This window comes from Zingiber officinale, chromosome 2B (genome assembly GCF_018446385.1).
Source record: "Zingiber officinale cultivar Zhangliang chromosome 2B, Zo_v1.1, whole genome shotgun sequence".
Taxonomy (NCBI): domain Eukaryota; kingdom Viridiplantae; phylum Streptophyta; class Magnoliopsida; order Zingiberales; family Zingiberaceae; genus Zingiber; species Zingiber officinale.
Genome location: NC_055989.1, coordinates 148403898 through 148429881, shown reverse-complemented (window position 1 = coordinate 148429881; position 25984 = coordinate 148403898). Strand labels below are relative to the sequence as shown.

Here is a 25984-nt window from a genome sequence, read left to right as displayed (position 1 = left end):
ATCTTCGCACTGAGCTGACATCAAAACTAGATAAGTTTACTACAGAGAATGTTCAATTATCATCTTAGTTGCAAGTGCTGAAGGATGCTCATGCTTTAGAATTGGCTACTAAAGTCTCTAATTTACACTCTAAGGACACCAAGATAGCCTCTCTTCCATCTCATAGCTTTAGATCCAGGTGAAGATTCCCACAGACGGTGCCAAATTTGATCATATCTGAAATCTGCGAGGTGGTGCGCTGACTTCGGTGAACGGTAGTTCTAATGAAGATGAACTCCTAAAGATTTAGAAGAGCTCCTCAACAATCGTACGCACAGTGAGACGAGCCAACAAAGCGTTAGTGATCTAGAACTGGGTGGGGATCCCTGGCTAGGTCCTTCGATGCTCAAGTCAGTTCCTCTCTTGAAGGTGGCAGAAGAAGAAGTCGAAGAATAAGTACAATAATTAAAGTACTTAGAAACAGAGTTTTGGATACTAGAATTTGCGTACCTTGCCAATAGAGAGGATTCCTCTTTTTATACTACCTCATATAACCTCCGTAGTTATGAGGTGGTCCCCTGTTTGTTAGAGTTTGTTAGAAGATGAAGTCATACTTTAGGCTTCATACAATAATCCTTTAAGGAATCTTTTTTAACCTTAGATATACCTCTTTTATTGTTTGTGACTCATATTCCTGATGAATTATGTATAGGAACACGTCACTATAACTAAAGAAGCTTCTAGAAAATATTTCCTGCCAAATTTGTCAAGTTGTCCTACTTGTGTGTTATCTTCTGTTAAATATGTTTCTGCCGATCGTTCAAGTCGGTCGTATATATATTGAGAATATCTTCTATTAAGCATGTCTCGGCCGGTCATTCAAGCCAGTCACATATATATTGAGAATACTTTCTGTTAAGCATGTCTCGACCGGTCATTCAAGTCAGTCACATATATATTGAGAATACTTTCTGTTAAGCATGTCTCGACCGGTCATTCAAGTCAGTCACATATATATTGAGAATATCTTCTGTTAAGCATGTCTCGGCGGGTCATTTAAGCCAATCGTATATATATTGAGAATACCTTCTGTTAAGCATGTCTCGGCCGGTCATTCAAGTCGGTTGCATATATAATGAGAATACCCTTTGTTAAGCATGTTTCGGCCGAGAATGTACTATAAGCTTTATAAAGCTGAGCACTTTTACGTTCGATCGGATTCTGTCCGACCAAGCGTATATAAGCACATCAATGCTCGCTCGGCCTTCACTGGACCAGTAATATACTAAAAGTTGTATAAGGCTAAGTGTCTTTTGGTTCAGTCAAGCTTTATCCGACCGGCCGCATATAAGAACATTGGTGCTCGCTCAGCCTTACTCGACCAGTAATATACTAAAAGCCGTATAAAACTAAGTTTCTTTACGTTCAGTTGAGCTTCATCCGATTGAGCGCATATTAGCATATTAGTGCTCGCTCAACCTTCATTCGATCGGTAATATACTAAAAACTGTATGAGACTAAATACCTTTATGCTTGGTGGAGTTTTGTTCGACCGATCGCATATAAACACATTGGTACTCGCTCGGCATTCGCTCGGCCGGTAATATACTAAACGCTCTATAAGGCTAAATGCCTTTAAGCTTGGTCAGGCTTTGTCCAGTCGAGCTCATATAAGCACATTGGTGCTTGTTCAGCCTTCACTCGGCTGATGATATACTAAAAAGCTCTATAAAGCTAAGCACCTTTACGCTCAGTCGGGCTTCGTCCAGCCGAGCGCATATAAGCACATTGGCGCTCGTTCGGCGTTCACTCGGCTACTAATATACTAAAAATTGTATAAGGCTAAGTCCCTTTACGCTAGGCCGGGCTTCGCCTGACCGAGCGCATGTAGAAAATCTTTGATTTGGTCGTCCATTATCCTCTTAATCATATATTCATCTAGCTATAGACCTCTTCTATTTTTCTCGATCATAACTTTAACTTCATTCCATAGGTCGGTCTATCATAATCTATATTAGATGTGATTCTATAAAAATTTTCTAATAACTGTTAAAATAAATTACGAAGTATTTAGAGAATCAAGAATCTCCTACTCCACATTAAATTTTGCATTTCTTAATTATTTTTTGAAGGGAGCAACTGTCACACAATTGGTGACAAAAAGATGAATACGCTCGTCCCAGTGCCCTTGCCAATCCGGTTCAAGACCAATACGGAGAAAGTAAATTACAGGAAGCTACTAACTTTTAGAATAATGACTAATACATAAAAAAGATATTATCTTAATTTTATCATAATTCAAATCTTAAATCTCATTATGATAACACTTTATACGTTAATCACTAAACACATAAGAAGGGATAATTGGATCCGACATTCGGTGGCTGATTTCGGCGTTTAGAAAGTAGGCTATGTCTATAGTCCAATAGCAATGCCGATATTTTGGTAGGTAGGCCAGATTTGGTGTGGGGTCACATCAGCAGAAATCATCTTTTTTATTAATCGAAGTAGTTAACACTTCAAATCACCCAATCAATTTTGGAATGTACAATGAATTCTTGTTCGAACATAATATTATATATATATATATTAGGTAAGTATACACTATATATAATAATATTTATTATATGCTATCCATAGTTATTTTTATGCAGTAACGAAAATAATATATTAACAAAAGATCTAATTATTAATTATATTTTACTCCTTATAAAATAATTAGATTGTAAATCAATTTTATTATTATTATTTTAAATATTTTTTGGGCTGTTCGCATAGGTAAGTTGCTATCGGTCCACCTCCCTAGATAGTTTGTTATTGACTTCTTATTATTCTTAAGTATTTAATTATATGAAAACGGCCCTTTGCCTTCTCGCCTTGCTTCCGTGTCAAACTCCACCTTCCCACCTCTTTAACTAAAACCCCGTACCCACCAACATCGCCCCTTTCAGGCCAGACCAGGAGGAGGAGCATCGCCGTCCTCCTCCTCTGTCCGGCATCGACATGGATCCGGAGGATCGACGCATTGGGCGGCGTCGCCGCCTCATCGCCGCTTTCTTCTTGCTCTCCCTGGTGGCCTCCGCCCATTGTCTGGACGCCGGACGAACGATCAAGAAGAAGAAGAAGAAGCACGAGATCAAGGGACCAATCAAAACCCTAGTGATCCTCGTGATGGAGAGCCGGTCGTTCGATCACATGCTCGGCTGGATCCGTGCCAAGGGCGGCCGCGAGTCCAATCGCCTCAACGCCTCCGAGGTCTTCGAAGCCTCCCACGTTGACTCCCATCCTGGACACTCCTTCCAGGCCATCGGCGAGCAGATGTTCGGCTCCGAGGACACTTCCTCTGTGCCCGCCCCCATGGTCGGATTCGCCCAGCAAGCCCAGAGCATGGACGATGGCATGGCCTCCACCCTCATGCGCGGGTTTACCCCCGAGGACGTCCCCGTCTACGCCGCCCTCTCCGAGGAGTTCGCGGTGTTCGACCGGTGGTTTGCCTCCGTGCCGGCCTCCTCCCAGCCCAACCGCTTCTTCGTCCACTCTGCCACCTCGCACGGCGCCTTCAGTAACGTCCGCCGCGACCTCGTCCAGGGATTCCCTCAGAAGACCATCTTCGATTCCCTCGACGATGAGGGCCTCAGCTTCGGCGTCTACTACCAGAGCATCCCATCTGTGTTCTTCTTCAAGAGCCTGCGAAAGCTCAAGCATCTCGTCAAGTTTCACAGATTCAAGCTCGCCTTCAAGCAGCACGCGATGTTCGGCCGGCTGCCCAACTACGTCGTTATCGAGCAGCACTATTTCGATACCAAGATGTCACCAGCCATTGACGACCACCCTTCCCATGACGTAGTCAGAGGGCAACGGCTCGTGAAAGAGGTCTATGAGGCTCTCCGGGCGAGCCCGCAGTGGAATGAGACGGCCCTGCTCATCACCTACGATAAGCATGGCGGATTCTACGACCATGTGTCTACCCCTGCCACGGGAGTGCCTAACCCGGACGGCATCATTGGCCCTGACCCGTTCTACTTTAAATTTGGCAGGTTGGGAATCAGAGTTCCTACCATCCTCGTCTCACCGTGGATCAACAAACGAACAGGTAAGGTGGCCTTCAAGATTTTTTATTACTTGATCGTGATATCTATACTGACCATATCTCGTTTCATGATTCCAAATACAAAATGAATAATCTGTGGATATGATTTTAAGATAAAAAAAAAAAACTGATGAAACTAAGTAGTTTTGAAACTTGAGATAGATGAGAAAACAAGAACCTGAAATCGCTCTACCGAGATGGATCCTTGCTGTAGTGCTGATTGAGCATTGTCTCATTCGCCTCAAACACAATTGTGAACATCGTTCAGACATCCTTGCTGTAGTGCTGATTGAGCATTGTCTCATTCACCTCAAACACAATTGTGAACATCGTTCGTGTGTCTAATGAACTCTTAGAGGAAGACTTTTTTTTCCCCAGCATTTGAGCACCAAACATCAGAATCAGAGTAAATAAACTTTCTGAGAGGCGACAAGGGAAGCGAGATGAATGCTATGTATTTTCGGATGTCTAAACGAGTTGCTAAAAGATCACAAGTTGCAACCTACAGACTTAGCATACTTCAAACACATTTGACCCATTAGCCACCAAGAAAAGCATTAAATTATCCCATGAAGAAAATGATAGCTCTAAGCATACTCACATTCAAGCATTAGCATTTTCATATTTCCAGCATGTTCTTGGGGGTTAAAAAAGTCTAGATACTACCTGCTATCCATCTAGATCTTGTTAGTATTCACATGTTTGCTTAGGAAACTCAATTTTTCTATATAGGCAAGTGTGTAATCACAAAACATGAATATATGACTACTAAGTGATGTCTGAAGAACCTTTTGTTTCTTGTAATTCTTTCTAATTAACCACTTTGGTGCCACTCAACTTTGATTTTCTTGAGTTACAATACTATGTAACAAGTAGCTCATATTAGTGCATCAGTTATGCATAATTTAAATGATATTGATCAAGCATAAAGCCCTTGCATGTGGCAAGTTCATCAGTTATCTCGTGATTGCTTCCTTGCTAGATTGTCAAAACATTATGCTTATTTTTTATTTTATTTTTGTAATTCTTCAGGTGATTTAGAGATCACTAATGCTATAAAGTGAAGAAATGATATTCTATAACTGTAATTTGGTCTTACTTATAAACTTCCTATTCAATCAGATGAATTGGCACGGTTTTGGGTAAACATTTTCTGCAACCTATATGATGTGAAGTTTTGACAACTGAAGGGAGATAAAATAAGATGAATGCTTCCGCTGCTGTTTGGTTTAAACATGGACCAAGGAATGATTGACACTTGATTGGTCTATATCTCTAGTCCAAAATGCTTAAGCTAAGGTAGTAGATGTATCTAGGCGACATGAACATGTAGTATCTCAGAACCAATCAACAATCTCCAATATGGAAACTGAATTGTGGCATAATGATTTCTTCACTTCAGTCTATTTTCATTGAGGGATGAGAGGAAATAAAACTCCAGTGTCCTTGCTTACCTCTGTCAAAACCATGGGTAGGGTTTATCATCTTCATATAAAGGTCCCATTCTAATTCATCTTAATAACATTCCTAGTCATTAATAGTTGAGGCCTGTGGTTGTTCAACCAACACAGCCTCTTTGTGGTTGGATGATTTTGCCAAGCTTGGTAGGTCCTATAAAGAAACATGTCCAAAATGTGAAGTCTATGTTAATGGTGGTACAATTATCTAGTTCTTATTAGTTGATACATCAAAACGGTGACTGAATCCAATGTGGGACTTAATCAAGGTCTTATAAGCATAGTGACATTTATGTGGCCCTACTAGACTACATTATTTTGCCGGCAAGTACAACATATTGTATGAAATAACAAATATTCTTGAAGGTTCAGTGATTTTGATTCTTCTGGTATACAAAATCTATAGTCTACCCACAAAATTTGGCTAGTTACAGAGCTTAATCAAGCAGATGTTATGGCCGATAAAAAGGTTGAGGATCTTTTCAATGTTCAGCAAGCCAACATCGCTCCTCAAGCTGCTTATTAGTTCTCATCCCCTAAGCAATGGAATTTTGGTTAGGCTTGTTATGCAAAGTGCATTGAAAAGTGGAGAATCTGTAATAGTATCAGTTCAAGATGAGTTCTTTGTTCCCTTTATCGAATTGATATTTGTTGGAACAGAATGCAACATTGTTTGAGCTTGTGTGAAGCATTTTATTAGCAGTGTTTTTTTTTCAGAAACTTGTACATCCTACTCATCTTCTTCCAAAGCTCACAATTTTCTCAATCTGAAATGTTGAATGTGATTCATGTTCCCTTGCAGCAATCCATGAACCTAAAGGACCAAAGCAAGATTCACAGTTTGAGCATTCTTCTGTTCCAGCCACGGTAAAGAAATTATTCAATCTGAAATCAAATTATCTTACAAAGAGAGATGCTTGGGCTGGGTCATTCGAGAGCTATTTCTACCTGAGGAAGACACCCCGAACGGACTGTCCAGGTATTCATTTTATTTGTCATGCTTCTTTTTTTTTTTTTCCAATTTTATGTTCAGTTTTGAGTTCAGTATTGTTGAAGTAGGTCATCCACTTATGAAGCTGGGTTTACCTGACTATCGTAGACTAAAGATGTATTACACCTGAACTCGTCTCACTTTGCAGCTAATGTTTATCTCTCAAATTCAGAAACACTCCCTAAGGTGAAGCCCTTGCGACCATCGGGACGGATCGAAGACAAAGTCCTCTCGAAATTCCAGCTTGAGCTAATCCAACTCGCATCTCAGCTCAACGGAGACCATGCCCTCAACACTTACCCAGACATCGGCAAAGGCATGACCATGGCCCAGGCAAACCAGTACACCGGCGATGCAGTCGCAAGGTTCCTAGAAGCCGGATGGGCGGCTCTAAGGGCTGGAGCTAATGATTCAGCCGTCGTCACAATGCGGCCGGCATTAACCAGCCGGACTTGTAGGTACTATTCCAGTTCTTCAGCACAAAGTTGCTGATTTTATAACAAAATAGATACACCAACACAGTAGGCAGGATATAGTTGTGTGTCATAATAAATAGTAATTTTTGCATCATGTGAATTCAGTTAATCTCATCAAGACAGATGATCTTTGTAATCATTAAGTTTGAAAATAAAAAAATAAATCTTTTTCTATCATATTCTTAGAATCCATCCATGTATAGATAGATACAAAGGATTGTTCAATATAGATCAGAAGAACAGTTACCCGGATTATGGTGCGGTGGTAAGAGATGGGATAGATTCAAATCTCATTATATTTGAGAGTTTTGTTAAATATCAACTCCAACCCAAATAAGTTTTAACTTATCCAATAAAAGATAAGAGTTATAGATAAGATTTTCTATTTAATTATTTATTTTTCTAATAGATAAAGATGACGACTTGGTAAAAGATAAAATTAAATGTGTGGTCAAGAGTGTTTTTCTTATTTCATGGATAAGAATTAGAATTTCAATGGCTAGGATTTAATTTAATTGAACGGTCCAGATTGTATGAAGAGTACTATAAATACTCTACCTTGTATTTAGTTTCATTCATCAATCAAGTATCAATTTGTGAGTCAAAGTTGTTTTATTTTTCTTCTTTGTCTTAGAATTGTGAGTGATCCACAAAAAAGGTGTTGTAGTGTTGTTATTGTTAGTGTAAGACAAGTAATTTATTTACTTGTTTGTTGGTCCAATTTTCAACAATTGGTATCAGAGCCAGGTTAATCAGGGATTATTCTTGGTGGAGCTATCTTAGATTGTGAGGAGTTTTATGCTTTACAAGTTTTTTAATCAAACTTGTTTGGTATAATCAAAGCTTTTCGACGTGATGGGGGACCTTCAAGTAGTAGGAGGTATCAAGAAGCTCAACAACAAAAACTACAACACGTGGGCAACATGCATGGAGTCTTACCTACAAGGTCAAGATCTTTGGGAGGTTGTTGGTGGTAGTGAAGCTACGCAGCCGACAGAAGACGCCAATAGCATTTTGCGAAAATGGAAGATTAAGGCAGGTAAAGCAATGTTTGCCTTAAAGATCACAATTGAAGAAGAAATATTGGAGCACATCCGAGATGCCAAAACACCAAAGGAAGTGTGAGATATCTTTGCTACACTTTTTTCAAAGAAGAATGATACAAGATTGCAACTTCTGGAGAACGAGCTATTGTCAATAGCGCAATGTGACAAGACGATTGCCCAATACTTCCACAAGGTGAAGTTGATATGTCGCGAAATTTCAGAGCTAGATCCATCAGCTCCTATTGGGGAAGCAAGGATAAAAAGAATAATTATTCATGGTTTGAGGCCAGAATATCGAGGATTTATTGCTGCTATACAAGGATGGCCAACACAGCCATCGCTTCTTGAATTTGAAAATTTACTTGCAGGTCAAGAAGCTATGGCTAATCAAATGGGAGGACTCTCACTAAAAGATGAAGAAGAAGCGTTCTACACCAACAAAAATAAAGGCAACTTCAAACGGCACACTGGTGGATCTAAAAAGGATGGCGACAAAGGAAAAAGCTATCATGGGAATGGAGGCTCTCGTCCAGGGGGAGCCTCGAAGAATTATGGTGATCGTAAAAAAATTTCTGGCGAGTGCTACAATTGTGGGAAGGTGGGCCACATGTAGACCCGACCCCGGGCCGGGTCTGGCCCGGACCCGGCCCGGGCCCGTAACCGGGTCAACGGGCCGGTTGCCCGTTGACCCGGTTCGCCGGGTCGAACCGCCGGTTAACCGTCGGTTCAACCATTTTATTTTTTTTTTAACGGCTTGAACCGTCGGTTAACCGACGGTTCATAGTCGTTGGGGGAGGGTGAGAGGGTTTTTAGGTATTTTTTCAACGGTTAGGATCATTTGACCGTTTTTTTATCAATGGCTATGATTTAGTGTCCGTTACTATCAAAACTCTATAAATAGAGAGCTTATTTCATCATTTTTCACACACATCTTCTCTACTCTTAATCTCATTTTCGTATTCTCTAATCTCTACACGCTTTCGTTTTCAATTACAATGGAAGGAGGCCGCGGAGGTGCATCATCTCGAGCTCGGAAGGGAAAGCAAATAATGAATCCGCGGGAGGAGGACCCCAACATTCAATCCACCGATGATGAGATCGAGCATCTTCCGAATCCGATACCCGACACACAAGGAAGTACCGATGCAATTACTTCTAAGGTTCGGGAACTTCCTCCTCTAAAATCTTCTATTTTTACTAAACATTTTGAGAAGGTCACTCTTCCGTCGGGAGAAATGCGTGCAAAATGTAAGCACTGCAATGCTTCCTACAAATTCCAAGCCGGCGGCGGCTATGGGTCGTTGAAACGACATGTAGAAACGAAGCACCCGACGGAATATGGACTCGACCGTTCTCAAACACAATTATCAAGATTTTCTTCAACTAGCGGTAGTACCGATTCCGGTTTATTTTTATATTCGGATAATAAATTAAGAGAATCATTAGCTAAATTTGTTTCCGTAGAACATCTTTCTTTTAGTTTTGGATCTAAATGCACATTTGAAGATTTTTGTAAAGAATCTCTTAATCCATGTGCTAAACGTGTTCCTAGGACTACACTTACTCGTATAATTAAAAAATTAGTAAAACAAGGAAAAAGAATTTAATTGATGAATTTAGTAAATTAGATAATAAAGTTTCTTTATGTTCCGATATTTGAGTGATCATTGGCAAACACATTCGTATATGGGTGTGACTTGCCATTGGATCGATAACTCTTGGAATCTCCAAAAAAGATTATTAGCTTATAGAGTTTTTGATGAATCACATAATGCTCATAATATCGCACAATTATTATGTTTAATTTTAGAAGAATATGGTTTAACTCATAAAATATTTTCAATATCATTAGATAATGCTAGTTCTAATACCGCTTGTATAGATGATCTAAAATTTGTTTGTCAACCTATTATTGGAGGTTTATTTTTTCATATTCGTTGTGTATGCCATGTTTTAAATTTATGTGTTCAAGATGATTTAAAAATTTTAGAAAGTTATATTAAACCAATTAGAATTGTAATTTCTTATTTATGGTCTCATCCATCTATAATGAAACAATGGGGTAGGTTTTGTAAAATTAATGGAATGAGACCTAAAAAATTTCCACGTGATGTACCAACACGTTGGAATTCAACATACCAATTATTACAAGATTCATTTCAATATAAAGAATTATTATGTTCATTTTTTGCACAAAACACTAATGCTAATATATATTTATTTTCACAACAATGGAATATTTGTAGTAGTATTTGTGAAATTTTAAAAGTATTTAATGATGCAACCGAACAACTTTTCGGTGCTTATTATCCCACTGCTCAATTAGTTTTAGAAAATTTTTCTAATATAGTATTAGTTTTAAATGAACATATTAATAATGAATCTTTATCTCCTTGCATCTTAGCTATGAAAACTAAATGGGAAAAATATTTTTATTTAATTCCTAAAATTTATTTAATTGCATTTGCTTTAGATCCTAGATTTAAATTAGAAGTTTTACAAGAAATGTTAACTTTATATTATGATGCTTTAATTCCAATTAAAGATTCTTCTTCCCCGATCCAGTTAATATTATATATAATGTTAGAATTTATTTATATGATATTTATAATCAATATTATGCAAAATATGGAACACAAATTAATATTTCTGAAATTCAACAAACTACTAGTAGTAATTTAAAACTTACAAAAGCACAACTCTTATTAAAAGAACGGACAAAACGTCCACGGGGATCCTCAAGTTCCACACAAGAATTTGAGAATTATTTTACGACTTCTTTTGATTTTAATGAAGCAGATAGCGAAAACTTCGATATCTTAAAGTGGTGGTCACAGAAGGCTCAAAGCTTTCTCGTTCTCTCCGTGATCGCAAAGAAATTTTAGCTTGTCCAGTGTCAACTGTTGCTGTGGAGCAGACGTTCAGTGCTGACAGCAACATATTAGATGAACGACGATCAACTTTGTCTCGACTCATTGGAAGCCCAAGCATTACTGGACGATTGGACCAGAGCGAAGAAAAGAATCTAAGGAATGTAACTTTCAAATGACGAAGTTGAAGATTTTGATACTAAAGGAACGAATACGACAGGAACGAGAAATGGAAGTGAGTGAAAATATAAAAGAATAAAAATATAAAAGAACTACGTGAACTTTGATTCCCCTAAGAGTATACATAGACAACTTAAATAAGTCCAAGCCTTTTTTTCTAATAAATTTTAATTTTTAATTTCTAATTTTTAATGTTTAATTTTTAATTTTTAATTTTTATTAACATATTAATCTTGAACCGTGACGAACCGTGACGAACCGTGAACCGGCGGTTCTGAACCGTGAACCGTAACCGTCTTGGGCGGTTAAGGTTAAGGGTCGACCTGCCTGGAACCGTCGAACCGGCGGTTCCGAACCGTCGAACCGTCGGTTCCGAACCGTGGTCAGGTCTAGCCACATGGCAAAAGATTGTTGGTCCAAGAAAAGGTTCGTTCAAAGCAACACTGCTACTTCCAATTCTAAAGAGAATAGCGAAGATGATTGGGATGCTGAAGCTTTGATGGCTACGGAGGAAAAAGACTTGGCTCTCACAACAACGCCATAACAGATTGACTACAAAAATGATTGGATCGTGGATTCAGGCTGCTCAAATCATATGACGGGTGATAAAGAAAAATTGCAAAACTTATCTCAATACAAAGGAGCTCATATGGTGGTTACAACCGACAACTCAAGGTTACCAATAGCACATGTTGGTAAGACGGTAATTACGCCTCGATATAATTTTAATCAAGTGTCTCTTCAAGATGTCTATCATGTCCCAGGAATGAAGAAGAATTTACTGTCTGTGGCCCAATTAACATCTTCAAGTCATTATGTTCTATTTGGCCCTGAAAATGTAAAGGTATATCGAAACCTCAAAATTTCAGAAACACTAACAATGGAGGGTCAACGATTAGAGTCGCTCTACGTGATGTCAACAGAGTCTGCATATATAGACAAGACAAGAAAAAGTGAGACAGCAGTTATATGTCACATGCGGCTAGGTCATGTTAGCTATTCCAAATTAAACATGATGATGCAGAAGTCGATGCTCAAGGGACTTCCTCAACTAGACATATGAACATACACAATATGTGCAGGATGTCAGTATGGTAAAGCACACCAATTACCATATCAGGAGTCAAACTTCAAAGCAAAGGGACCATTGGAGTTAGTTCACTCTGATGTGTTCGGGCCTGTTAAGCAGTCGTCAATTGGTGGTATGCGGTATATGGTGACATTCATTGATGATTTCTCAAGGTATGTGTGGATTTTATTTATGAAAGAAAAATCTGATACCTTCTCAATGCTCAAAGAGTTCAAGCAGTCAGTCGAAGGAGAATTGGGAAAAAAGATATGTTGCTGGCGCACAGACAATGGAGGAGAATATAGCTCAAGAGAGTTCTCTCAATACTTGAGAGAAAGTCGAGTATATCATCAATACACTTGTGCCAACACACCACAGCAGAATGGTGTAGCAGAAAGAAAGAACCGACATCTTGCAGAAATTTGTCGAAGTATGCTGCATGAGAAGAATGTACCTGGACGTTTTTGGGCTGAAGCAATGAGGACTGCAGCTTTTATCATCAATAAACTTCCTCAACCAAGGTTAGAATTTATTTCACCCTTTGAGAAGTTATGGAACAAAAAACCTACAGTTAGCTACTTTCGAGTATTTGGATGTGTATGTTATGTATTTATTCCTGATCACTTACGAAGCAAGTTTGACAAGAAAGCTATTAGATGCATCTTTGTGGGATACGATAGCCAGAGAAATGGGTGGAAATGCTGCGATCCAACAAGCGAAAGATGTTACACTTCACGAAATGTAGTGTTCGATGAAGCATCTTCTTGGTGGACCACAGAGAAGGAGGTCTTGCCAGAATCTAAAGACCTTGAAGATAAAGTACAACAAAAGATGAGGGAACATATAGTTCAACTTCAATCAGGTTCAGATGAATCAGGAGGTCTAAATGATAATGATGCAGAGCAAAGAGTGGCTCAGAGTCCTTGGCAAACCAGCATATATCAACATCCAAATGAAGAAGAAAGGCCTAATGAAGTGGAAGAATTAACTCCACAATCTCAACTCCGAAGGTCAACAAGAACATGAAGGCCAAATCCAAAATATGCAAATGCAGCCATAGTTGAAGAAGCAGTAGAGCCTGAGACGTTTGAAAAAGCATCACAAAGTTCTGAGTGGATGACAGCCATGAAACAAGAGATTGATGCACTACAACAAAATCAGACTTGGGATCTCATACCAAAACCAAGAGATGTGAAACTCATTTCGTGCAAATGGGTTTACAAAATAAAGCGTCGTCCAGATGGGTCAATTGAAAGGTATAAGGCACGATTGGTAGCTCGTGGCTTCTCTCAACAGTACGGACTAGACTATGATGAAACGTTTAGTCCGGTGGCGAAACTTACAACTGTACGAGTTCTACTTGCACTTGCAACCAACAAAGATTGGAATCTGTGGCAAATGGATGTGAAAAATGTTTTTCTTCATGGAGAATTGGATCGAGAAATTCATATGATCCAACCAATAGGTTTTCAGAACCAACATCATCCTGAATATGTGTGTAAACTGCGGAAAGCGCTCTATGGATTGAAACAAGCACCTAGGGCATGGTATGGTAAGATTGCTAAATTTCTAACTCAGAGTGGTTATTTAGTAACATCTACAGATTTGTTCACAAAAGGCTTGAGCGCCAACAAATTCAAAAGGTTTCGTGATCAACTCGGCATAGTACAAAGGGTTGGTGTTGAGAGGGAGTTTTAAATATCAACTCTAACCCAAATAAAGGATAAAACTTATCCAATAAAAGATAAGAGTTATAGATAAGATTTGCTATTTAATTATTTATTTTTCTAATAGATAAAGATGATGACTTGGTAAAAGATAAAATTAAATGTGTGGTCAAGAGTGTTTTTCTCATTTCATGGATAAGAATTAGAATTTCAATGGCTAGGATTTAATTTAATTGAACGGTCCAGATTGTATGAAGAGTACTATAAATACTCTACCTTGTATCTAGTTTCATTCATCAATCAAGTATCAATTTGTGAGTCAAAGTTGTTTTGTTTTTCTTCTTTGTCTAAGAATTGTGAGTGATCCACAAAAAAGGTGTTGTAGTGTTGTTATTGTTAGTGTAAGACAAGTAATTTATTTACTTGTTTGTTGGTCCAATTTTCAACAAGTTTGTGCGAGGTGAGATGGACTCAAATCTCATCCCAGGGACGTTACACTCCCCAGTTTAGTCGAACCGCCTCCTCGAGCAGTCTGGGAGCCGTCAGCTTCTGGCACCCAGCCACCAGCAGGCCAAGCAACAGCAAGCTATCACTCGCCTCCCTCCCCCCGAGCGCCGCCGCAGCGGGTGGTGCCGGCTTCAGTTGTTGGCGCTCGTGGTGGGCCTTGAGGAGGAGCTTGCAGCGGGGGCGGTGCCAAGGAGAATAGTGCGGTTCCAGCAGGTCTAGCCGCGGTCAGTGAGGGCCGACGAGGAGTCGGTGGCCTCCTTGACGATCCGAGCCACGTAGGGATGCGCGGCTCCAGCAGGTCTAGCCGCGGTCGATGAAGGCGACGGAGGAGTCGGTGCCCTCCTTGACGGCCCGAGCCACGCAGGGAAGCCGGAGATAGAAGGGGAAGACGAGTGCTTAAAGTGCCTAAATGATTAAAGTGTCACGGTCCGGCTAGGGATGGTAATGGGTCGGGTTCGGATCGAATTCTATATTTTCCGTCCCCATACCCATTGGGTATAGGATCTCCGATGAGTATATTCATACCCATTAAATGATCGGATATCTTCTATAATTATAATTTTTTTTCTTTCTATCCAGCTATTATCATTCACTCATTCAACAAAAATATATTAAAATTAACAACTTATTAAAAATATATATAATTAAAAAAATATATTAAACATCTATATAGTCTCCTCTAATATCAACAAAAATAATAAGTTGATTTTGAAAAAAGAAAATTTTCTTTAATATATGTGTATATATTATTTAATCAGTATTCGGGTTGAGTATCGATATTGATAGTCTTTCCATACTCTCCTCCATTCGAATTGGATGTCGGATCCTCTATCGGATTTAGATGAAATTGTCATCCCTAGTCTAACCGGATCCTCTATCGGATTTAGATGAAATTGTCATCCCTAGTCTAACCGGATCCTCTATCGGATTTAGATGAAATTGTCATCCCTAGTCTAACGAGGTTGGGTTTTATGGATCCTTTTTCCATTATAACAAACATATAGTAATATAAATTTGTTACTTTTAGTAGATTGTGATGGGGACAAGCAAAGCAATTGAATATAAAGCACCTATTTTAAATTTTAGATAATTCGTTTAATTATTTATTAATACATGAAAAGTATTTTAAAAAATTAAACAATAGAGTATCCCCTTTAATTCCGGCTTTTATTTCGATGATTTGCTTGCTACTAAAACCTCTTCCTTTACAAATATAAAGTAACTTCGCTTAATAACTTAGAAATAAGAATTCAAAAAATTCAAAAATTATTTAGACTTAATTTTGAAGTTTCATTAAGCTAATATATTTTCCAACCTAACTTTATCATCCATATTAACTTATTAAATTGATTAAGAATTTTAATCAATCAATATATAAATAGCTCAATCTATATAATTAATTATATGTATATGTACATTTGATTTATAATAATTACCTTTTAATTATTTGTTTACAATTAAATCTTATTTATTCATTTTTTTTTAAAATTGGTTGTATGGTGTGTTATGGTTGTAAACGTATTTTTTTATTTAAAATCTAACCATTACAATTTACAACTTTCTCTATTAAATCTTTCTCTTTCTCTTCTTCTTGTTTCCCTTTTCTCCTCCGACGTCTTCTTACGGCTAGGTAAATCTGAAGAGACGGACCAGCACAAGATCACATCGAAGCTCAAGGAACGACTGAATGAATAAGTCGTCAGGTTGGGGATGAATTGGAGACGACGGACTCGAAGAATCATGTAGGCATACGTATTGAGAAAGAAGCGAGATTAGCTAGTTGGAGGAGTTCTTGTGAATAGAATTGTGAACTCCTTTTCTTTCTTTACAAGTTAAGAATTAGGATTTATATGTTGAAATTTATTTCTTTTCTTCATGTTTGAAAATCTATACAAAAGAAAACCTATACTCTATATAAATATCTGTTTAATTATAAGAGAAATTAATTCTCAAATATTAAATAAAATTTTCTTTTAAAAAAATCTGAAGAGTAATGGCTATCTTTTCTTGTCTTCTTTTTAATTTTCACTTCTAGTCCTTCTATAGAATAATCGATATTGTCTCGTGTCAATTGATATCAAAATTAGTAGGTTTTAATTTGAGCGTCAAATCTAACAAAAAGTCATTATGGTAGTCCTTTGATCGACTTAAGAAAATAAACCTAGATTTTACCATAAAAGTCCCAGACTTAAAGATACACTGTTTTTAAATCTATTATGATTGGATGGATTAGATTTTTAGTTTAAAACTAAAATTTAATTCCAAAATTGAGAATCAAGCATTTATCAAATTTTTTTGGGACCCTATTAATATCTATCTACCAAAATACATATATATTGCAAGGCTAAAAGATTTATCATCAAAAATGTCCTTATTGAAATGTACGTCACATTATCGTCATCAATTGTCCTTCACGTGACCCATTGCCTTCCGTGTGGATTTTTTTTTTTTTTTGGATTAATTAACAATGAAATAGACAACAACGAAAATATCAATTGCCTAACCCAAATAAAAAAAAACTTTAAATAAATAAAGTACTGGAGTTAATCAAACACGATCCTCCCTCCCCAGTGGCCCCTACTCGGGACAATTCGTCCGTCGCCTATTCTCATCCATCCGATCTCAAATCCGACGGCAACAATAAACTCCTCTCTCCTGCCGACATCGAAAGATGTGCCACGTTCAGAGGGCCCTGTGCAGAGCCGAATGTGGATAATTATCTCCGTCAATCTTTCTCACACACGTCGTTTGTCGATTCAAGAAGTTACGAGTCGAGTCACGAACTCTTTGGGTGCCCGCTGCGTCGGAAACGCATCTTAAGTCGTGGCTCGAAGGATCGATTTCCGTTAATTCTCACCGCCGCCTGCGTCTTCTCCCTCTCCACTACGCTACAATTGTTCCTGCGGTTACGACTTCGTCTTCGTACTGTAGTGCGCTCGTCGCTGCTGACTTCGTCGATTCGATCGGTCTCTGGGATCTCGAGGGTTCTGCCTTGGCGGAGGAGGGTAGGGGAATCATGGAGGATTGATGTAGGCCGGCGATAGAGTCGATCGGCCGATAGCGGCGGGAGGATGGACATAACGGAGGTCTCGATCTTGCATCACATCGCGTTGATTTTGTTGCTGCTCTGCGGTCTCGTGCGGTTGGGTTGGGCTCACCCGGTCGTCTTCCTCGTGTCGTTCTTCTACCTCTACGCGGTAAGGAAACTAGGAATTGATCAGTGGTTGGGATGGTTCTTCTTTCCCGGTCGTCTTCTTTCTTTTGTATTTCCTTTTAGTTTCTGTTCGTGAAATTCAAGTTCTTGATTGGCGATTTCTAGTTTATGAAAGTGGTTTATTTTGTGAAATTAAATGGAATTAATTTTTGGTGAACTATTTAATTTGGTTGCGCTCTTGGTACTTTTAAAAGGAAAATTTTCTGAAATTTGTTTCCGAAATTGTTCGAGTTTAGGGTGGAAGCCTAAACTGGGTAATTTCAGTGAAATAATCCCCAAAGTGTTGATTTTTGCAACTTGGAGATGAATGGTCGATGGGCTTTGAAGTAAAATTATACATCTGAATCTATATCTATTTATCTGAACTTTGACTTGGGATTTGAGGAATCGCGAGCTTTCAAAATAACCAAGTTGTTTGTTTAGCTACTGAAAATTTGAAATTGGAAATTCATGCGGTATTATATTTTATGGATACCGTGTTACATCAAACATCTGTGTTTAATTGACTTGGTACGCCAAGGTCGATGATTGAAAGTAAAAAAAAGTGGAGTATAATTCATTATTTTTTCATTTTAGTATTTTGGGTTCTTGAATTATGCGCTGCCATCCATTTCTTTTGCTTCTTCAAAATATTATTTTTTTGAATATTTTGAAAATCTCCTCTTGACGTGCATTAGTTCAACATTCCTAATCTATCTTAACGTCTCCATCATTTTGACACTTCTTCCTACTATTGCAGGTCAATGCTCGCTATACCTTGAGACTGCAGAAACGTTTACAATTCGAAGAAAGAAAATATGCTAATCAGCGAAGAGTATGCATGATGATATATTTCTTTTTCTTTTTTTTTTTCCTCTCCATTCTGTTAGAACTATTGATGCTTTTCCCCTAAAAAAATGCTAAAAGCATATTTTCTCTTTTGTCTCGTCGATCATTCCTGCTGGTACTTTTTTTAAAAAAAAATGCCATTAATGTATTGATTTTCTTTTTCCATATGTTGGTGTGTCAGCTTCTCTCTGATACAGAATCAGTTAGATGGTTGAATTATGCTGTCGAGAAGATATGGCCAATCTGCATGGAACAAATTGCATCCCAGCAATTCCTCTTGCCTATCATACCCTGGTTTCTAGACAAGTTCAAGCCCTGGACAGCTGTATGGACTTCAATCTGTATTTTTCTACGATTGTGAACTCTATTATTTACCAAGTAACACTTGTCCCTCTGACATATTCGGGCTATATTGTGAGCTTTAGCAGCATGATGAGGATGTGATATTTTCCATGAGAGTCATGTGGCTAATATTTAGAAATAAATCAAATTTTTTATTTACCAACAATTCAGTAAATTTGTATTTGTTGCACTTTTGGTAACTTTAGGGTATATCCTTCTGTAATCTACATAATTATTGTTCCATCTTTGGTTGGCAGAAGAAGGCAGTTATGCAGCATCTTTACTTGGGTAGGGCCCCACCTATGTTCACGGATATTAGAGTTCTTCGAGAATCAGTAGATGATGATCACCTGGTGCACATTACTGTTCTTACTTTTTCATTATTTGGACAGTTATAATATGATGCTGCGGTTATTTTATTGAGGTCTTAGTTGTGGCCATTAATACAGGTTCTGGAGTTAGGGATGAACTTTCTTTCAGCAGATGACATGAGTGCAAAACTTGCAGTACAACTAAGGAAAAGGCTGGGATTTGGCATAACAGCAATGATGCATATAACAGGCATGCATGTAGAGGGAAAGGTACGTAGATCAATCTTCATTTCTTACTAGTAAAGGTAGCTTTGCAGGCTATGCCAATCCGGATATCCGGTCATTGGGATTGTTATGATTTTTCATGGGAATTGTTTACACATTTTCTTAGTAAGTTTATTTAGTCTGTTTTACTTGAAGCTCAGATTTCATGGGATATTGGTTTGAACAATTTGTTGAACTTGCTTGATACTGATATACAAAGTGGTACAGTGAACTGGAAATACAGATATCATCTAATAGCAAATAGAAGAAAAAAAAAAGAGCACTACCAGAGCTAAGTAATATTATGTGTTGTCTTGGACTGAAAATTTATTATTTAGTATTTACTGATCTGTCCAAATCACTACCAAAAATGTGGATTTTTCTTCTTGGAAGAAAAAGCAAATTAATTAAAAACCACTTAACAAGAAATTCAACAATTTCTCATCATGGACTTTCAGTATATTTTTCCTAATAGAAGAAAATATTACATTTTTGTATTTGCCTGAAAAGAAAAATAGAACTTCCTTTTCCATTTCATATCACAACTACAAGCCATGGGTCTCAATTATTTGGGATCTCCTCAGTTTTAAAACAATTATGTTTTCCTTCATATTAAACATCACTTTTTTCCCCCATTGTAACTAATGAATCAATCTTGAACATGTTAAAGGGTAGTCAATTATTTCAAATGAACATATATTTTTGTTTTTGGCTTTAGAATTGCATCTATAATGACAATTCTTACTATTGATTTTTTAGAGAGATAAAAGAAATAGGTTATGAGGAAATAGGAAAGAAAATTTATCTGAGCCATTATCTGTTGACATAAATTTCAATTTTTTCTGTAGATTCTTGTAGGAGTCAAATTTCTTCGGCAATGGCCATTTATTGGGCGAGTTAGGATATGCTTTGCAGAGCCCCCATACTTCCAGATGACTGTAAAACCCATATTCGGGCATGGACTAGATGTCACTGAAATACCTGGGATTTCAGGATGGCTGGTAAGTATAGTAGTTAACTTTACTCTCAAGTTGTCTCAGGTCCACTAAGCACTCCTCCCTACTAATACTTCCCTTTGTTGCATTTGTAGGACAAACTGCTTGATGTTGCATTTGGGCAGACATTGGTTGAGGTTAGTGAGTTTGTTCATCATCTCTCTCTCTCTCGATATATATATATAGTTTGTTCAATTAGTAATATACTAATTTTTCATTTCAAATAGATATGTTAGCTAAATGATAACGCATGATCTTGAGAAAGTAGATCATCAACGAGTGAATAATATTTATATTAGACCCTTGATGCTTTATGTCGTTCTGACATGTTTACTTATCAGGATTTTTTATAACAATACAGATAAACGAATCACAGTTTGTTTATTTGTAGTGAATGAAACCATTGTCAGTTGGTTGGTACTTCAAAATTTTATTAGTATGTGAAAATTTGATACATTTATTTTGGGTTATTTGTTAATTTGACACTGAAGAAAATTTAGAATTGTATTCACTTCATTTTGTGATTTCTAGTTTCATGATTGTTTATTGTTCTGCTGATCTTCATAACCAAGAAGCAATTGGAAATGAGAATACAACCAAGTACACAGGTTATTATAAGAGCTTTAATTGGCTTGTCCTGGGACCTTAATTATCCAAGATAGTTTTAATGAACTACTGATTTCTGTTTACCTTTATTCTGGAAATGTAATTATTGTCAATATTTCTTCACAGCCAAACATGCTGGTTGTTGATGTGGAGAAATTTGTTTGTGCCACTGAAGGTAAAGGGTGTCTATTCATCTTTTATTTATCAAGTTAAATCTACCCTCATTTTAGTTTATTGTATTGTGTTTTGCTAGTTATAACATCGATGGTTAGTTTTCTATTTCTTTCTATCTCCCAAAGGCAAAGTTTGTCATTTTACTCTACAATATTCTTAAAGGTTTATGATGTGACTTGTAATCATGTTTTAGATGTGGTCTGCATAACAGAGTTGTGTGATGTTATGTATATTTTCCCCCAAGATAAGTCAACCTATCAGCTACTTTTTTAATACGTACTAATGGTAGCTAGCATAGTGAAAAATAATATAGTTGGTTCTCTATTTATGAAATTAGACTGGTCTTTAATGGGAGATAGTGTGGACCCTTGAAATTCCAGCAATATATTCAGATGCTGGTGATATCATTTCAAAGCAAAGTCAAATAAGACCAGTGTACTACCAATCAGCTAGACTTGTATGGTTGAATTTTTTTTTTTTTTTTGGATTATGATTATTATGTCCAAGTTACAGGGATAAATCATAGTTTGATATTAGGTTCTTCCTGTTAATAGAGGCATGCAAATTGGAGATGGAAAAAGAGAATGTTTGGTATATTTATGGGAGCTGGAGCTTACAAGAAATTTGATTGTGTTCATAGGAACTTATTTTCCCATGCTTACATACTGAGTGAGGCTTATCCCTGTTATTTTTTTCATGGATCATGGATGATATGATTAGTGCACGCAATAAGCTGCCACATTTGGTTAGACTTTGCTGTCAAATATTATAAATTTTCAGATGAGTTGACTTTAGAACAAGGAGCACAGAGGGAATCTGAATTTTAGTGGATCAGAAAATTTGGCAGTGGAAATGCATTTACATGATTTCCCATATTCCAAGTATATACAAATCCATTAATCTAACTGATGAACAAATGGAGCTATCTTTTTATACTCATTAATAAAATTTCATGAACTTTATTTTCGAGTGTTACTTACATGCTTTCTCTTGTCCCGTCTGTAGGTGTTAAGTAGAAGAAAGCAGCTGAAAATACCTTGTAAATTGCATTTACTGTTATCTTTTATTCTCATAGACACACCACTGTCAGAATGACTAATATCTAAACAATTTATAAGGAGATGAGGAGTCATCTAAGCATGTAGGATGCAAATAACAATAATACAAATCAATAATATCTCCTAACTAAGATTTAATAAAATGTAATATCACTTTGTTCTAGTTTCCTTTATTCATATTTTTAATTCTAGTTGATCTTGGCTGTGAACATCTTTTTGATTATTTCATGCTTCTTATTACTGTTATATTTTCAGTTTCACATACTTATTTTATCATGACTAATTGAAACTTGACCAAATCCATATTCATGTTTAATTAAACTTAACAGATGAATAAGTAACTGTCTGATATGTTCTCAATAATTTGTTAATAATGATTTCATGTTGTTCTTGTCCGTCTAGAACTAGAAGTGAGATATATTTTTCAGTTATCTTAATTTGTTTCACATTAAGCAATATGTAAACCATATTTTCTTGGAAATCTTAGAAGAATGGTTTACTGTGAAAGAAAAGCATCCTATTGGATATGTGAAATTGGAGATGTTAGAGGGTGCGGATATGAAACCAGCTGACCTGAACGGTGGGTTGCTTCTACTCTTGCTCCTTGATATAATTAGTTTTATGATTTATCATCATTTTAGAAATTATCTCATCTTGTTAGTTGTTACAAAACTGGTGCAGGACTTTCTGATCCATATGTCAAAGGAAAACTTGGTCCTTACAAATTCCAAACAAAAATTCAAAGGAAAACATTGTCCCCAAAGTGGCAGGAAGAGTTTAAGATCCCCATCAGTTCATGGGAGTCGCAAAATTTACTTAGCCTTCAAGTTCGTGACAAGGATACCATTTTCGACGACATGCTTGGGTTTGTAAAGAATTTAACATATTATTGATAGTGTTTGTTTTTGTGATATGACAGATCTCTTATTTTTGCTGGGAAATACACTTTTGAAGCTCTGATCCATATCAGTTATTGTTAGATGAAGCAATAGCTGACCACAAAAACATACTGTCGCTAAGGACTTTCACTTATTTTTCATGCTGCATATCATTGTTTTCTGACTTTCAGATAGCAAAAACAAATGTATCAAGAAGTTGGATTCATACGTTCATACGTTTGCTTGTTTTGCCTATGCAGTTGTGTTGCAATTTACTATAATTTACTTTTTATGTGCTATGCAGAAATTGTTCAGTAAGCATCAATGAGTTGAGGGGTGGACAAAGGCATGATATGTGGTTGGCACTGCAGAATATCAAAATGGGTAGGATCCACTTAGCAATAACAGTGATTGAAGAAGATTCACAAAAGGTAAGCTCTCTCTGCTGCTCATGATCCTTGTGGATAATGGAGCTTGATAATCTTAGCTCGAATCTGAAACTTTACAGGAGCATAAAAATCTCAGTGACAATGAAATATCTAAAGCTACAGAACAAGTGCCAAGCGAAGCAGCAGATGAAAAGGTTGAAAATATTGGTGATGGAGAACATCCTAAAATGACTGATGACTTTGAGGCCATCGATGTTCAGGGGCAAGAAAAGACAGGGGTTTGGGTACACCGTCCAGGTTCCGACGTTTGCCAAAAATGGAAGCCACGAAAAGGACGTGCGAGGCAACCTGATACCAAAGTCCTTCGGCAAGAGATCGCAAGCAATAAAAGCCCAACTTCATCACCATCCTCTGGGTCTCATGATAGTGACTCTGATAGCGATGCAGCCACTGATGGAAAGAAGGTTCGTCTTAAAGGGATCAGGAAGGGCCTGCACAAGTTGGGCTCAATGTTCCACCGAAGTCCAAGGCAAAGTTCTAAAGACGATCAAAAGGATGCTTCTTGCGCACCTACCACTCCACATGTTAATATACCCCCACTGGGGGAGAAGCGGACTTCGGTGAAGATTGTGGTGTCGGACAAATACGACGAAAAGAGTCCAGAGCTGGGAGAAGGCAGCTCCAAGGTGGATGAGGTAGAAAGCCCGGGAAAAATTAGCAGTGTTCAAACTCCTAAGAACCTCATGAGCAAGAGTTTTAGGAGCATGCTTAGTAGGAAGGATTCCAGCAGGCTCCGGGTATCGGGAGTCGAAGACGATGATGCTTTGGTGGATGATCACCTAGTAATTCCTGGATCGCCGATAGATAAAGATTTTGTGAATGCCAATGCCAATGCTGCAGTAGAGGGATCTGTTCAAACAAGATAGGATGGTAATGTGTAGTGTGCGTGTTGATTTTGCCAATGTACGTGTTGTATACTGTACAGTGATAGAGTTTGTGTGTTGTCAGTCAGATAATAATCGTTGAAAGAGTCTTTGTATCATTGTTCTTTTTCTGTCTCTGTATTCTGTTGAATTTTGTATTTCTCGTCACTGTATATCATTGAACCCTCAAATTGAATACGGCTTTGCACGAAGTAAAATTTTAAAATTACCCAAAGGTGTTGGATAATTTTAAAATACTAAATTATTATGTATTTATTTTTCATTTTATTCTTAGTGATGGATAAAAACAATCTAATTGATTTCTGTCTAAAATTTAGTCGACTTATATTAATTAGATAAAATCATTGATGATCAAATAATTCAAATAATCTAGGATTGACGGTTAATTTTATCAAATATATTGAGAGTAATAATTTTTTATGCATTTAAAAAATCTAATTCATTTTAAAAAATTATATCTTTTCATATATTTGACAAAATTGATATTTGAGGATATGCATATAATCAAAAGAATTAGATGAATATACAGAAGCTAATATCATGTCAATCTAGATCTATCCATCAGTCAAAAATTAAAAATTATTGTTCTTAATATATTGGGTTAAATTGACATTTGAGGGTATAAATATAACCAGAAGAACTAAACGAATATATAAAAATTAGTTTTATATCAATCTGAGATCGTTTGGTCTATCAACCGATTTTATCTAATTGATACAAAAGTAAATTAGTCGATTAATTTTTATTATCAGTTGACTTATTTGCTCGAAATTTCAGTATATAAAGAAATCAATTCAATTGATGTTAAAAATATTTAAACAAAAATCGATTCTACTAATTTTTTTATCAGTCCATTGATTATTGATTAAAGAAAGAAATGAATACATGATTTAGTTATTTTGAAATTATTCTATTTGATTTGATAATTTTAAAAATTCATGTAGACAGTTAGGTAAAACACTAAATTGAATGCTTATTTTAAAGTCCGTGCCCCTCGTTTATTTTTGAATATTATCTAATTTTTCGATGGGAACACCAAGAAAAAAAAAGTCTTTATACATTTGTATAAAGTTTATCAATCAAGCTGTAAGCCTGTAATGATAGTTTTTTTTAATATTGTATGCGCCTATTTTTTAATATTGTCTACAAATTTTTCGATCGGAACACCAAGAAAAAAAAAGTTTTTGTACATTTGTATAGAATTTAGCAAAATGGATTATATTTTCCCCTGGTGTATAGTCGAGTCGTTACCTGAATAGGTTGATTCTTGTAGAGTTTATTGCTTGAGAATTAAATATTTTTCTACCTAGAAAATCACTCAACACATGATTTATCTTCCTTCATTTCGTTATAGGACAGTGATGAGAAACTCAGGGGCAAAATCCTATAACTGTATATCATTGAACCGTCAAATTGAATACGGCTTTGTACCGAAGTAAAGTTTTAAAATTACCCAAAGATGTTGGATAATTTTAAAATGACTAAATTATTATGTATTTATTTTTTATTGTATTCTTAGTATTGATTGATTTTCTATTTAAAATTTAGTCGACTGATTTATATCAATTAGATAAAATTGATTGATAGATCAAATAATCTCGGATTGATTGATTATATTCATATCTTTAAACATTAATTTCACCTAATAT

At 36.8% G+C, this 25984-nt stretch overlaps 2 protein-coding genes across 4 annotated transcripts; both read left to right on the top strand.

The window, feature by feature from the left end:
* Positions 1-2865: 2865 nt before the first annotated feature.
* On the top strand, positions 2866-7170 carry LOC122047747 (non-specific phospholipase C1-like). Of its 2 annotated transcripts, none has more exons than XM_042609214.1 (3): positions 2866-4072; positions 6329-6505; positions 6666-7170. In XM_042609214.1, the coding sequence occupies exons 1-3, from the start codon at positions 2983-2985 to the stop codon at positions 7007-7009; spliced, it is 1611 nt and encodes a 536-aa protein (XP_042465148.1). In that variant the 5' UTR covers positions 2866-2982; the 3' UTR covers positions 7010-7170. The 2 variants fall into 2 exon arrangements, with proteins under 2 accessions (XP_042465148.1, XP_042465149.1); XM_042609215.1 differs by having other exon boundaries at positions 2869-4072; positions 6690-7170.
* Positions 7171-17154: 9984 nt separating this feature from the next.
* On the top strand, positions 17155-24482 carry LOC122047746 (C2 domain-containing protein At1g53590-like). 2 transcript variants are annotated; one of them, XM_042609213.1, is made up of 12 exons: positions 17155-17529; positions 18286-18360; positions 18556-18699; positions 18974-19069; positions 19166-19297; positions 20140-20292; positions 20382-20423; positions 21019-21067; positions 22615-22704; positions 22806-22989; positions 23307-23433; positions 23511-24482. In XM_042609213.1, exons 1-12 carry the CDS (start codon positions 17404-17406, stop codon positions 24315-24317), a joined length of 2025 nt encoding a protein of 674 aa, XP_042465147.1. In that variant the 5' UTR covers positions 17155-17403; the 3' UTR covers positions 24318-24482. The 2 variants fall into 2 exon arrangements, with proteins under 2 accessions (XP_042465147.1, XP_042465146.1); XM_042609212.1 differs by having other exon boundaries at positions 17159-17529; positions 22612-22704.
* The last annotated feature ends 1502 nt before the right edge of the window (positions 24483-25984 follow it).

Bases quoted from the DNA above. Each gene is read 5' to 3' on its own strand.
- LOC122047746 (XM_042609212.1), top strand. From the start codon at position 17,404: ATGGACATAACGGAGGTCTCGATCTTGCATCACATCGCGTTGATTTTG. The intron at 18,361-18,555 runs GTATGCATGATG...TTGGTGTGTCAG, and splicing joins AATATGCTAATCAGCGAAGA to CTTCTCTCTGATACAGAATC. The intron at 21,068-22,611 runs GTAAAGGGTGTC...TGGAAATCTTAG, and splicing joins ATTTGTTTGTGCCACTGAAG to AAGAATGGTTTACTGTGAAA.
- LOC122047747 (XM_042609214.1), top strand. From the start codon at position 2,983: ATGGATCCGGAGGATCGACGCATTGGGCGGCGTCGCCGCCTCATCGCC. The intron at 4,073-6,328 runs GTAAGGTGGCCT...GTTCCCTTGCAG, and splicing joins GTGGATCAACAAACGAACAG to CAATCCATGAACCTAAAGGA. The intron at 6,506-6,665 runs GTATTCATTTTA...CTCACTTTGCAG, and splicing joins ACCCCGAACGGACTGTCCAG to CTAATGTTTATCTCTCAAAT.